The sequence below is a fragment of the Mya arenaria genome, chromosome 12, assembly GCF_026914265.1.
Source record: "Mya arenaria isolate MELC-2E11 chromosome 12, ASM2691426v1".
NCBI classification, from domain to species: Eukaryota; Metazoa; Mollusca; class Bivalvia; order Myida; family Myidae; genus Mya; species Mya arenaria.
This window is the reverse complement of record NC_069133.1, coordinates 42,156,235-42,169,709: the sequence shown is the minus strand read 5'-3', so window position 1 is coordinate 42,169,709 and position 13,475 is coordinate 42,156,235. Positions and strand designations below refer to the sequence as shown.

The following is a 13,475-nucleotide window of genomic DNA, read 5'->3' as shown; positions in this document are numbered from 1 at the left end:
GTTTTTTTATGAATTATTGATTCAAAAGTATCTAACCATTTGTTATCAATCTTTGAGCATCTAAAAAGTTTCCACTGTTCACATCTGTAGTGATTTAAGAATATAACTGTAATATTATTATTATTAACAAAATAAATATGAACATGTATACAGCATGTTTGCAATTATCTTAAAGCTGCAGTATCACAGATCGACCGTTTTGACAACTTTTTATTTTATTTTTATTTGTCTTGGAATGAACAAATGTTTGCGTAAATATCTGGTAACCAGTGATATATGACCGGTGACAAAATATCAGATCGAAGTTTTTAATATTTACGTTCGAAAATTGAAGTTTTGTGGCTAAAGCGCTACTAACGCTTTAAGAAAAATGAGGTTTTCGCATGAAACATCAACTTCCGAACGTAAATATGACAATCTGCGACCTAATCCTTTGTCAGAAGTCTTTTACACTGGTTCTCAGACATTTACCCAAAAAATGGCTCATTCTAAGACAAAAAAAATTGACAAAACGTTCAATTGCTGAGAGCGTAGCTTTAAAGGACAAATATAAACGATATTGAGAGCATTTGTAAAATATGTTTTTCTGTATACTTAAACATCTATCCTACAGAAAAAATGATTATTTATACGTATTTTTCTATAGGATAAAAGCTTAAATAAAAAGGAATATTTTTATTTAGATTAACATGTTCCACCCGATGGCACGGACATTGAAAAGCGAATAGCTGATTTGACAAAGGATCCACAGGACCATCACTTTGTAAACAAAGTGTTCGCTGGAGTACGCCGAATGTTTAATCATTCAAAGCGAGATTAGAATATATATATCAATCCGAATCTTACCTTATTCGCAAGTTTTTGAAAGGTGATTTAAGGCGGTTCGTTGGTGAATATGGAATAAAGATTTTGGATCTGCAATCAAAGTAAGTATATAATGCAGTTTTAAATTTAAAGGTTAATTGAGACTTTTGTTTAAGTTCAAAAGCTTAATTGCGATTAACGCTTCAGCTTAAACAATGCGTTTACATTTTTCAATCTTCCATCGGACTCGTACAATATTGTTTCAATCAGTTAAAGTGTAGTGAATGGGTTTTATGTCATTATAACTTCTGTTATCAAACAAATGCTTGTGTTAGGTTCATTGAGGGATCATTGTTTTGAAGCCTTTTTACCAATTACATGTACATATTTTCTTTTTTTTTTTGTAATTGAATTATGATTTTGTCTGAACATACTACATTTGAAATTCTGATATAAGTTTTAACGACATTCATGTCGTTAAATTAATGCTCTGTGTAGCCATATTTACAACATTCACAACATTTCGAAATATAGTTTCGAAGAAGACTAGATTTAACTTGCAAAAAAGACGGGGAAAGAAGAAACTCGGTAGCAGGAATTCAACCCATGTTGCTATTAAATATGGTTGGGCAATTGAGAGCATTTTAAAGGCATTATCCAAGGTGCATATTGTTTCATCATTTGTAAAGATACAGTGACCGTGAATTAAACTGTTCAAACTAGGGAAATGGGCTTTAGGCGTCGTAGTCCAACAAAGAACAGTGTTGTAGGCCAGCAACAACGTGTCGTAGTCCAACAACGACCAAACAAAGTGTCGTAGTTAAACAAAGTGTCTTAGTCCAGCAACGATCAAACAAAGTGTCTTAGTCCAGCAACGATCAAACAAAGTGTCGTAGTAAAACAAAGTGCGTAGGCCAACAAAGTATCGTAATTCATGAACGTGTCGTAGTCTAAAAAAGTGTCGTAGTCCAACATTGTGTCGTAACAAAGTGTCGTAGTCAAAAAAACGTATCGTAGTCCAGCATTGTGCCACTGCGTAACAACGAAAGTGTCGAAGTCCAACAAGTGTCGTAGTCCAACACGTGTCGTAGTCCATCAAGTGTCGTAGTCCAACAAAGTGTCGTAGTCCAACAAGTGTCGTAGTCCAGCATTGTGCCACTGCGTAACAAAGTGTCGTAGTCCAACATGTGTCGTAGTCCAACATGTGTCGTAGTCCAACAAAGTGTCGAAGTCCAACAAGTGTCGTAGTCCAGCAAAGTTTCGTAGTCCAACAAAGTGTTTAAGTTCAACAAATTGTCGTAGTCTAACAAGGCGGCGTAGTCAAACAAAGTGTCGTAGTCAAAAAAGTGTCGAAGTTCATCAGAATTTCGTAGTAAAACAAAGTGGCGCAGTCCAATAAGTGTCGTAAATAGTTGGCCTCCATTTATTTTTTGTCAGAGTAATCATTTTTGTCTCTTCCACTTGAACCGTAGAACATCTTTTTCTTAAACAAAGTATGAGCCTCCAAACAAAGGAGGTTATACAGGCCTCATTCATCAGGCTAGATAGACAAACTATAAGATGTCAATATACAATGAAGGTTGAAACTGGACCTTGAAGATTGGACAGGTGATGCTAATTGGACCAAAATGGCAATACATGCATCAGAGAACAGACGTATTGTTCTTTAGAACAATAAACCATTTAATGCATAAACTCGACTCCAATTAAGACCAAGGTTTACCGTATTAAATCCAAGGTTCATTCTGGTCATAAACCAGAGACAAGACGAGCCATTATAGAAATATGGGGGCCAGATACAATGGTGACCATAAACCGCCTTTTGAAGATAGAGGACTTCAAACAATAGCGTATGCTTAATATTTGATAATGCAATAAATGTTTAATTTCAAGGTACGCTAGGCCACACTCAAGAAATAATTTGTTTATAGTTTCCCTACTCATATCTTTAGGGGTTGATTGGTAGGTATTTTATCAATTAGTTTTATTTACTTAATTATTACTTCATCCGTAATGAAAAAAAATAACTGAATAAAACAATACAATAGTTGACCATAGGTCAGGGTAATAAAAACATTCGTGTCTCGTGTATTTTTTCATTGGCCATTCTTTATCGAAAACATTGTTGGAAAATGGCCGAGATGTTCCGAATGTTGTTTGCGTTGGAAAATGGCCGAGGTGTCCCGAATAATGTAAATCGAGAAACGCATAACAGTTTAGTTATTAATTGTGGCCGTGCGTAGCTGCCCTATTTATTGAAGTCTAAAACGGTTGTACGCTAGCATATATCTTGATTTAATTCTTAAGATGCTTTCGGTTCAACTGGTGTGTATCATGTGGCTTACAAGTGTGTTTAATTAGATTAGCTGTGCAAACATTTAAATGCTTTATAAGTGCGCTGTATTGTGATCTAACGTAAACACCCGTATATAGAACCCCGCAGTGGGTAATACTTGAAGGTTTGTATTATTTTTTAATGTTTTATAATTGGAACGTACTATTAGCATTCAATACTTTCTTACTATTGCAATTCGTGTCATACCGTACCAGCGAGCCGCTTGTACGTAATAAATGGGAGGTGTAACTCCCCCTCCCCGCTCCATGAGTATCGAATACTCTTTTATTTCCCCGCGTTACGAGGCACTCCATACTGAATATGTCAAATTTGATATTATTATATTTACACTAATAATAAAACTAAAAATAAACAGATTAAAGAGACATTCCGAACTGATTAAGCAAAAGTGATGCGAATCGGAATACATTTAATTAATTAACTGTGACATACACCCAGTACCATCGACCGGTACCTGCATGCGACACTTCACGTTACTCATTTCCACGTGCGACCCATTCCGTTACTCATACCCACGTGTGACCCATTCTGTTACTCATACCACCGTGCGACCCATTCCGTTAATAATAATTCCGTGCGACCCATTTCGTTACTCATACCCACGTGTGACCCATTCCGTTACTCATACCACCGTGCGACCCATTCCGTTAATAATAATTCCGTGCGACCCATTCCGTTACTCATACCCACGTGTGACCCATTCCGTTACTCATACCCACGTGTGACCCATTCCGTTACTCATACTACCGTGTGACCCATTCCGTTACTCATACTACCGTGTGACCCATTCCGTTACTCATACCACCGTGCGACCCATTCCGTTACTCATACCCACGTGTGACCCATTCCGTTACTCATACCCACGTGTGACCCATTCCGTTACTCCTACTACCGTGTGACCCATTCCGTAAATCATACCCACTGCGACCCGTTCCGTTATTCATACTCCCGTGCGATCCATTCCGTTACTCATACCCACGTGCGATCAATTCCGTAATTCATACCCACGTGCGATCCATTGCGTTACCCATACTAACGTGCGATCCATTCCGTTACTCATACCCACGTGTGACCCACTCCGTAACTCATACACACGTGTGACCCATTCCGTTACTCATACTCACTGCGACCCGTTCCGTTATTCATACTCCCGTGCGACCCATTCCGTTACTCATACCCTTGTGCGATCCATTCCGTTACTCATACCTACGTGTGACCCATTCCATTATTCATACCCACGTACAATCCATTCCGTAACCCATACCCACGTGCGATCCATTCCGTTACCCATATACCCACGTGCGATCCATTTCGTTACCCATACCCACGTGCGATCCATTCCGTTACCCATATACCCACGTGCGATCCATTTCGTTAAAAAAGTGTCGAAGTTCATCAGAATTTCGTAGTAAAACAAAGTGGCGCAGTCCAACGTGTGACCCATTCCGTTATTCATACCCACGTACAATCCATTCCGTTACCCATACCCACGTGCGATCCATTCCGTTACCCGTACCCACGTGCGATCCATTCTGTTATTCATACCCATGTGTGACCCATTCCGTTACTCATACCCACGTTCGACCCACTCCGTTACTCATACCCACTGCGATCCATACCGTAACTCATACCTACGTTTGACCCATTCCGTTACTCATACCCACTGCGACCCATTCCATTTTTCGTACTCCCGAACGATCCATTTCGTTACTCATACCCACGTGCGACCCATTCCGTTACTCATATCCACGTGCAATCCATTCCGCTACTCATAACCACGTCTGATCCATTCCGTTACTCATATACACGTGCGACCCATTCCGTTGCTCATACCATCGTGCGATCCATTCCGTTACTCATACCCACGTGCGATCCATTCCGTTGCTCATACCCAAGTTCGATCCATTCCGTTACTCAAACCCACGTGCGATCCATTCCGTTACTCATACACACTGCGACCCATTCCGTTACTCATATCAACGGGCGACCAAATGCGTTACTCATACCCACGTCCGACCCATCGGGTTTCTTTTGCAGTGTTACGGAATGGATCAGTCGTTGATATCCGGTCATTGCTCCGTGACTCCGGTACTCCCAATCCGCGCTCCATCTTTGCACAATGATATAAAACGGAATATGTACTATGGGTGCCGACGAGGGACTCAAGTAGGATGCATCCGCCTGAAACTCTGAAAATGCACGAGACGGAAACATTTATATGTTTCTATTGAGTACACATGCACTGCTATATTGCGCACTGATAGCTGTGTTCGTGTTTTGGCCAAACGAATACCTGGTTTTAGATATAGTGAGCAACATTAAAACTGTCGAACAAATTAAAAACATAGTAATTCAGTTTCTTCATTTATTAATATCTGCATTTTAAGGTGTATACCAATTATTAGCAGACTACTTGTTTTAATATGAAGGTTTAAGTTTGTTAATTAGTCTCGCCACGATCGTTGTTGTTGTTTTTATTTTTTATTTCGTAGACACATTTATAACAGTTTTTTTGCTTGAAAATCTCAACGTCTAAAGGATCGATAGGCCGCCCTTTCACGGTCAGTATTGGTATTAAAAATCAGAATCAATCGGGCATGCGCAAAAAAGCGTGTTCAAATGATCATATTCTTTATATATGGTTGTGTAAACAGATCGAAATATAAAACATCTGATATTTTATTTACCCCTACGCAAAGGCGTTTATGTTGTACATATATTTATTTATTCTTATTTTTTATCAAAAACATATCCATGTCTACATAATCTCGGACGTTAAAATGCACTGTTTTTATATGCTTTACTTTGTCGAGTCTTAAGCATGGACATGTAGGCTGTTTATCCTTTGTCACTTTTGCACACAGGTGTCAGAAATTGGCTCAGTGTGAGCATAACTTGATAAACTCATAGAGAGCTGAATTTTCTACCTTCTGTACTGTGCGTAGGAGTGTTGTTTGGATATTTACCGAAGACCTTTCTCTGACGACTCTACCTGTGCTGCGCTTTCTTTTATCTGACCAATATTATGTCCTAGAAATATGTTATTCCTCAGAACATACGCATGCGTAGAAATGGTTTGTAATTGGTTTTCTTCTGAGGATTAGAGTTAATACGGATTATGATTCATGCGCTAAGCCACACTGGGATTAGCCGACATGTGTATGTTTTAAGGAAATTCGGTTCATTATTAACTTGTGGATTGATTCTATGATGGATTTAAGGCACTTGGGGTCAGTAGATCTACAAACTTTATAACATTATGGCTGATTTATATTCTGAAAACAATGTCAGTTCTCTTACAACATAGTTGATATTGTGTATGAAAGACACAGAAACCATGATTTGACTGATAAGCCAATACTGGCATCCATGATTCACAAAAACATGAATCTCAGCAATGATAAATTGATGATCCATTTCGTATGTGGCGATATATTTACTTCGTTGATAAAATCTTCTATAAACTATGTCAGCATTACTTACAAAATATTGTGTAGTATGTGCAATAGACACAGACAGAATCAGTATTGGCATCAAGCGGGTATTCGTGTTTAACAGGTGTACTTTCATCCGTATGTATGTGAGGTAAACTGGGTGTATTTCATTATTTGAGTGCACATTTAACACGGACATAGTTTAAATAGTCTAACTTGAAAAAAAATATATGTTCAAAGCAGGATTCTTCTTATCTCTAAAAAAGGATTTGCCATATAAAAATGGTAAAAAAACATCCGTCCACGTACAATTATTTTGACTAGGACATAGTGTGAGGAGTTAGTCTATGTGTCTGTTTGTCTCTTGTTTCCTTCTACCAAACAAATTTTAAAAGTTATTGAAACATGTATACCTTAATTCCGATTTCTTAGTCAACTGAGTTCAGATGCTGACATTTAAGGTATTGGGTCCACATGTAAGTCGCTGATTACTATTTCTATGCCTTTTGACCCCTCACTGTTTTTGGTGATCATCACGTTGGTTGCTGAATCAAGCATATATACTGTACATTTAGTTTTGAGGTACATACCAGTCAGGGGCGGGTTCAGGAAATGACGTTATAGTGTGCGTTAGGGGCTTTACCTTTTGACATTCGCCCAGTCTCGGATCCGAATTTTGAATGCCACTATGTTGGGGGGACGGGGAGAGAACTCCCCTTAGTAAATATTCCAACAATATTTAGTCCAATCTGGTGCATTTTGGGCGTAATTTATAACCTTTTTCCCCGATACTGACATACAAAGTAAACTTGGACGATTTTAGGGGATGGGGGCGCGCGCCGGATGCTTCCCCCAATCCGCTAGTGATAATTGTGTCATACATTCCAACTCAAAATTAAAATAATTAGCCTACATTTCTTTTTATAAGGCCAAAGAGCTATATTGGAAACTTACTTTGGTCGATCTGTTTAATTGCATATTATTTTTCTCTCATAAATATTGGGGCGTATACCGTATATACTGATGATCCAATTATGACTTTAATCTGGTGGTCTGTATGCCGTTTTATTCTGTCTTGACGTGTTATAGCATGACATATTGTTGACATCATGTCAACTTCTTCACTTAGGCCACACCAATTTGTTTCTATGTTTAGCGTCCGCGGACGGATAGGTTTTGGGCTTCCGGATAAACAACAACAACAACAACACATTTTATATGATCAACGATCTTTTCGAATGTTTTTCATTTTGTTTTACTATAATACCGACTACAGATCACAAATGTAAACAACATGCTTCATACTTTGTACAAGTATTCATGGTATTTCCTATCAGAAAATGGTGCATTCTGTGTGATTTCCATGACCAACACACCTAAATACAAGTTTAATTTGAACTCATTTTGCGTGAAAATCGATCTAACAATCGAGAAAGCCCTGGTGTGGATATTCTACATAGGATGTCACTCATTTAAAAAAAAATTTCGGGGGTTCCTTTTTCAGGGTAGCTAGATAGGTTTACGTACTAAGGATTGCCGCTAAACATAACAATACCAACGAGTGTTTTGGCTTAATAAACTGGGTATGTTAGCCGTATTTTCGTCTTCAAGTAAGCTAAACGCACATTATTTTATAAATGCAATCAAACCCCGTTGGCTCGAACTCGCTTGGCTCGATTTCTACGTTGGCTCGAACTCGCTTGGCTCGATTTCTACGTTGGCTCGAACTCGCTTGGCTCGATTTCTACGTTGGCTCGAACTGGATGTATAGAACCGATTTCTTAATACTGAATATAGGCTCGAATTTTCCGAGGCTCGAAGTATTTCCGCCGATCCCTAGGAGTTCAAGCTAACGGAGTTCGACTGTACTTGATTTTTGTCCAGTCGATACAATGTGTTCATCGAGTTTTGTCGACAAAAGTAATCTTCATACGCGTGGACAGTTGTTCGGAGTCAATAAGAGCTGCGATAAGAGTGGTCTTGTGGTATAGGTGTGGTCGTGGGTTCGATCCCCTCCAGGGAGTACTTTCTCATTGCCTCTCAAAAAGCACACAGCACTGGTTTTTGCCCAAGAAACGGATCCAAGGGTGATTCATATCAGCTGCAATCGTACCCCGCTGGCTCGAACTCCTAGGGACCGGCGAAAATACCTCGAACCTCGGAAAATTCGAGCGAGCCAACGAGGAATTCGAGCCAAACGAGTTCGAGTCAACGGAGTTCGACGGTATCTTCATAATCGAGCTAAAATAAATATGTTTAAAGCTGCACTCTCACAGATTTATCGTTTGACAACTTTTTTAGTTTTTGTCCTGAAATGAGCCAATTTCTGCTTAAATATCTGCAAATCAGTGATTTATGTGATTTAAGACTGCTGACAAAAATCAGATCGCAGATTTTCATATTTCTGTTCGAAAATTAACGTTTTATGGCTAAAAGCGTTACTAAGGGTTTAAGAGAAAGGCAAAAAAAAAAACCATAAAATTTTTACCTTAAATATGAAAAACTGCGATCTGATTTTTTGTCAGCAGTCTTATATGACAGGGAAAATGCATTATTGCATAAATTGACTGGTCCTAAGACAAAAAAAAATGTCAAAACGTTCAATCTGTGAGAGTGCATCTTTAAACCACAGCTGACCCATGATTATTCCAAGCGTCTAACGATGACGTCACAATTTATAATCGCACTTAATTTATTCTTTGTTCCATCTCATTTCAGAATCTTCAAGGCGTGTCCGCTTTCAAGCACACAACAACCACAATGTACTTGAAGCAAGACTCTCCTGAAACCGAGTAACGTAATCGTATGGTGTCGGTCATTTCCGTGCATAAATTAACCGAGGGTGTTCCGAATGCAGTGGGGCGTAGTCGGATGGCATGGGAGCTCGCAGCTGTGAGCGTGGGACTCGTGCCTAGAAACAAACAACAGAAGACACCTAACAAATACAACTCAAGCGGCTGTTTTTCTGTTTCTCTGACTGGGTAATAGTTTCATTCGTGAATGTGCTTGTGATATATAGCCTGCCAGTACCTGTATAGTGAATGTTTATAGGTGAACTACACAGTACGGCATATCCCTGCCAAGAAATATAAGCCAAGTGCACCAATATAGTTTTTCTTCGAACTTTTAAAATACAAATGTGTTACACTTTATTTTCCCTCTTTTGAATTTATTCCGTTTTGTGTTTGTATTTTATTTTTTCTACCTCAAAATCAAGAGATTCGCCTTCAATGGTTGTTTCCGCCGCGCTCCCACCGACCGTTGATGTTTTGACTATGCAAAGAATTACGGTAGTGCCGACCGGGAGAGGAGTCAGCTGCCGCCCTCCGCGGCCGCCATGTTGGAGGGACTTCATGCCGTCCGGCTCCGCCTCGGAGTGCGAGTTTACCGACATCGGGAAAGTTACCCGGAGTGCGCCCGAGAGCTTAAGCTCCAATTATCAAATAACATCAAAAACAAATAAGCCCAAACGTGTGCGGGCAAAGTTACACCGAACCCACAGTCAATTCGCGATCGACGAATGCGATCTTCCGGCGGATGATTTAACCGTGACCCTGGCGGACACAACACCGGTTGACATCGGACTCGTTAGAGAGAGCTCGTTTAACGAGCAAATCGAACAGGAAGATAATAACCGGAAGTGCCAAAGTTGGCTGAACAATATCGAGGCCAGCCAACCGCTCGAAGACGTTAGTTGTTATAAGTTGTGTGACCACGAAGGTGAGGCCATATCTATCGAAGTTCCGGATGACACGAATACATATTTTCATGAACACTCGGACGAACAGTCGACTTCCAGTGGTAGCAATAAACATATAACTGTTCCAAATAACAAGACGAACAATGAAACGTATAGTTACGAACGCTTGAACGAAAACGTAACGTGGATGCATTCCAATGACGTCAGAGTGAAACATACGTCGTCTTTTAAAGGAGAAGAAATCATTAACACGGGATAACAAGTCATTGAAAAGGGACTGATTGCTCAGAACTTTGTTACAGTTAACAACGTGATTAACGACATCGTTGTTAACTTCTAAAAGTGAAATATTTGATAAGGTGCTCGCATATATGGATATAGATATAAATATATACATAATAAACAGTTGATTCAAATCGTGTTAGAATATATCATATCACAAGTGTATCCATTTAACTGCTATAGCTGTAACGATTTTAAAGTTAACAACGACGAAGTTAACAACGTTGTTAACTGTTACAAAATTCGGAACAATCAGAGTCCCTTATTGAAATATTGTTATTTGATTGATTAATTATTGTCATGTTTTATACGTAATGAAAATGTATGTTCAAATTAGCAACTATTCAATATGTGTGCAATCGTTGTTTTGCCATAAATATTACAATACATAATAATATATTATTCGATCTTATTCTCTATATGTTTCCACGAAGTTAACCATTCCATATTTTATCGAACGTATTTTAAACGCTTAATACATGGGCATGACCATCTAAGTTATGGTTAAACTTGTTAGTATATATGTACTAACAGAAGTAAATGGTTTGATGCCACACAGTTGAATAACCATTTATTTTGTGAAAGAACTTACTAACAATCTTAAAAGTTTTTAAGTGGTCTACATTATATTGTGTAAACTACCTACTAAATGGGCCTGCATTGTTTTTATCTACCGCTTCACCTGATTAAAATGGATAACGGCTGACTGCTGATTTACTGAAATAAATGTATTGGAAAACTTGAGAAACGCTGCCTTCTCATTGGACAAAATATAATGTTGACCCCTAAACTGAATTGAGCACACCATGGTCCTGGTTAGTTAAGTGAAGTGAGTGGCTTCCAGTCGTGCTCCCAAAACGTTGTGCGTTATAGTATTTTCTTTCAATAAAATATTTATAAACAAACTCTTTAAAAATTGGCGAGAATATGTGTCTCTATTTACAGTCAATGTGAAATCAAATGTGGGTCATGTTTCGTCAAAAAGTAATATATAATGTCGAATGATCGAAAAACTTAGTTAAAATTCTAGAGCCCTTATTAGCTCTACCCAATCTAAAAGGGACACATTATAGGTTACACTTGATATGTGCATTTTTTAATGCATCATTATGTTTAACTCATTTGTCTTCAATATTTAAAAGCTTTTGATTTGTGTGGAGATAAAATTAAATAAGCTAAAGCTTGGCGCTTTTTGAACTGGGTAATTTGTGGCCACGTAGCTATAAATTAGAAACTCGATTTATAAAGGCTGATCTTTTTTAAAATGCACACAAATCATTTCTTTAATAATTTAAGTCAAATGAATAAAAAATAATGAATTATTATTTTATTTTTTTGCATCTATGAAATGTAAACCTATTGGAAGTTGTGCCCCTTTAAAGCCCCATTATTTGTCCTTGACAGTGCATTCGTTTATATTTACGAGTACAGAAATAAATCACTAGTTGCATTACATAACTAGTCCTAATAACGAAGACCGTCGACAAAAAAGATAAGTTTGTAGAAAACAGTGTTCGCTTAAATTGTACACATAAACCTTTGAATATTGACGACTATCGTTACAACGTTTACATACGCCGCCATAATTTATCATACATTGTGTCCATATGTTACGTAGAACTCTGGGAAATGGAATGTCTACTGTAATGCACATTCGGAACTCCTCGGCCATTTCTTCAAAAACAACCTCGGATGTATATGGACGGTTTACATACTAAAAAAGTGGTACGTTTAAGTCCGCTGCAAATAGATCGCGTAGTAATCTTATTTAGTAGTTAAAATTTATGACTTAACCCTTGGGAATCGTAATTATGTTTGCAATAATACACTTCACTAGCAATCAATTTAAACTGAGAGCAATGAATACAACTCTTAAACACTACATTTAATTAATGCTTTTATTCAAAAAATACGGACTACTTCAACAGATGTACCGGCATACATCCGAGGTTGTTTTTGAAAAAATGGCCGAGGAGCTCCGAATGCTGTAATGCATTGGATATGGTCCCCGACCGCCAAAGGATCGAATGCTGCTGCCGACGCTTTTTTCTTATTCTCCGTATGATCATTTTATTCATAAAATTAACTTTCATGTTTTAACTTCTAACATGATTATGTGTTATTTTTCTTTAATTATCCGAGTGTTTTTTTTTTCTTCAATACTGTCATTCTCCGTTAGCTCGAGCTCGTTCGGCACGAATTCCTCTTTGGTTCGAGCTTGATGTAAAGGACCGATTTTTTTTATACTGAATGTGAAAACTTCCGCTTGGCTCGAATTTTCCGAGGCTCGATGTTTTTTTCGCTATGGTCATCTGGGACCATCGGCTCGGATTTTTCAATCCGGGTTCGCCCGGGACTGTCCGTGTAGCAATCGTGTTGGTCCCCCGGAAGCTCTGCAGAGGCACTATGTTGATCATGGGCCATCCGGCCTGTCGTGTTGGACACAGATCACCCCGGGGCATGTACGGGGTGTTCTATCCGCAACAAAGCTACCTACATTCACACCAAAGCCAACACGGATCATCTGGATTAACCCGGATCAAGAATAAATCGTCCAATTGGTGCAAAAAGGTACCAAGCGACATTTTCATACTTTCGAGTAAATTGAGTTTAAAGGTTTGGCGGTTCCTAAAAAATCAGAAAACGATTTTGCGACTTTGAATCTTTTATCACTTATCTCAAATGGTTTATTTAAATTGTTCATTGAATTGCAAATCAATACAATGGATAATTAAGGTTAATTAGTTAATTTTGTATCATGGTACCTTCTTGCATAAGGTGATTAGGTAAAACAAATAATGTGAAAAGGAGCCATATGGCAACTAGTACTTTGTTGCATAAACCTCAGTTGGAATAATCAGATAAAACTGCATGCTATAAGGTGCCTTATGTCATATGG

At 38.4% G+C, this 13,475-nt stretch overlaps 1 protein-coding gene across 2 annotated transcripts; it reads left to right on the top strand.

Moving 5' to 3' along the window:
- Positions 1-871: 871 nt before the first annotated feature.
- Positions 872-11,111, top strand: LOC128212137 (uncharacterized). Of its 2 annotated transcripts, none has more exons than XM_052917427.1 (3): positions 872-926; positions 9,313-9,575; positions 9,812-11,111. In XM_052917427.1, the coding sequence occupies exons 2-3, from the start codon at positions 9,400-9,402 to the stop codon at positions 10,551-10,553; spliced, it is 918 nt and encodes a 305-aa protein (XP_052773387.1). In that variant the 5' UTR covers positions 872-926; positions 9,313-9,399; the 3' UTR covers positions 10,554-11,111. The 2 variants fall into 2 exon arrangements, with proteins under 2 accessions (XP_052773387.1, XP_052773386.1); XM_052917426.1 differs by lacking the exon at positions 872-926 and adding an exon at positions 6,225-6,390.
- Positions 11,112-13,475: the final 2,364 nt, after the last annotated feature.

What these genes read in the sequence shown, in the direction of transcription:
- LOC128212137 (XM_052917427.1), top strand. Translation starts at nt 9,400, where the DNA reads ATGGTGTCGGTCATTTCCGTGCATAAATTAACCGAGGGTGTTCCGAAT. An exon ending in TTTTCTGTTTCTCTGACTGG is followed by an intron (nt 9,576 to 9,811) that starts GTAATAGTTTCA and finishes CTCAAAATCAAG; the next exon opens with AGATTCGCCTTCAATGGTTG.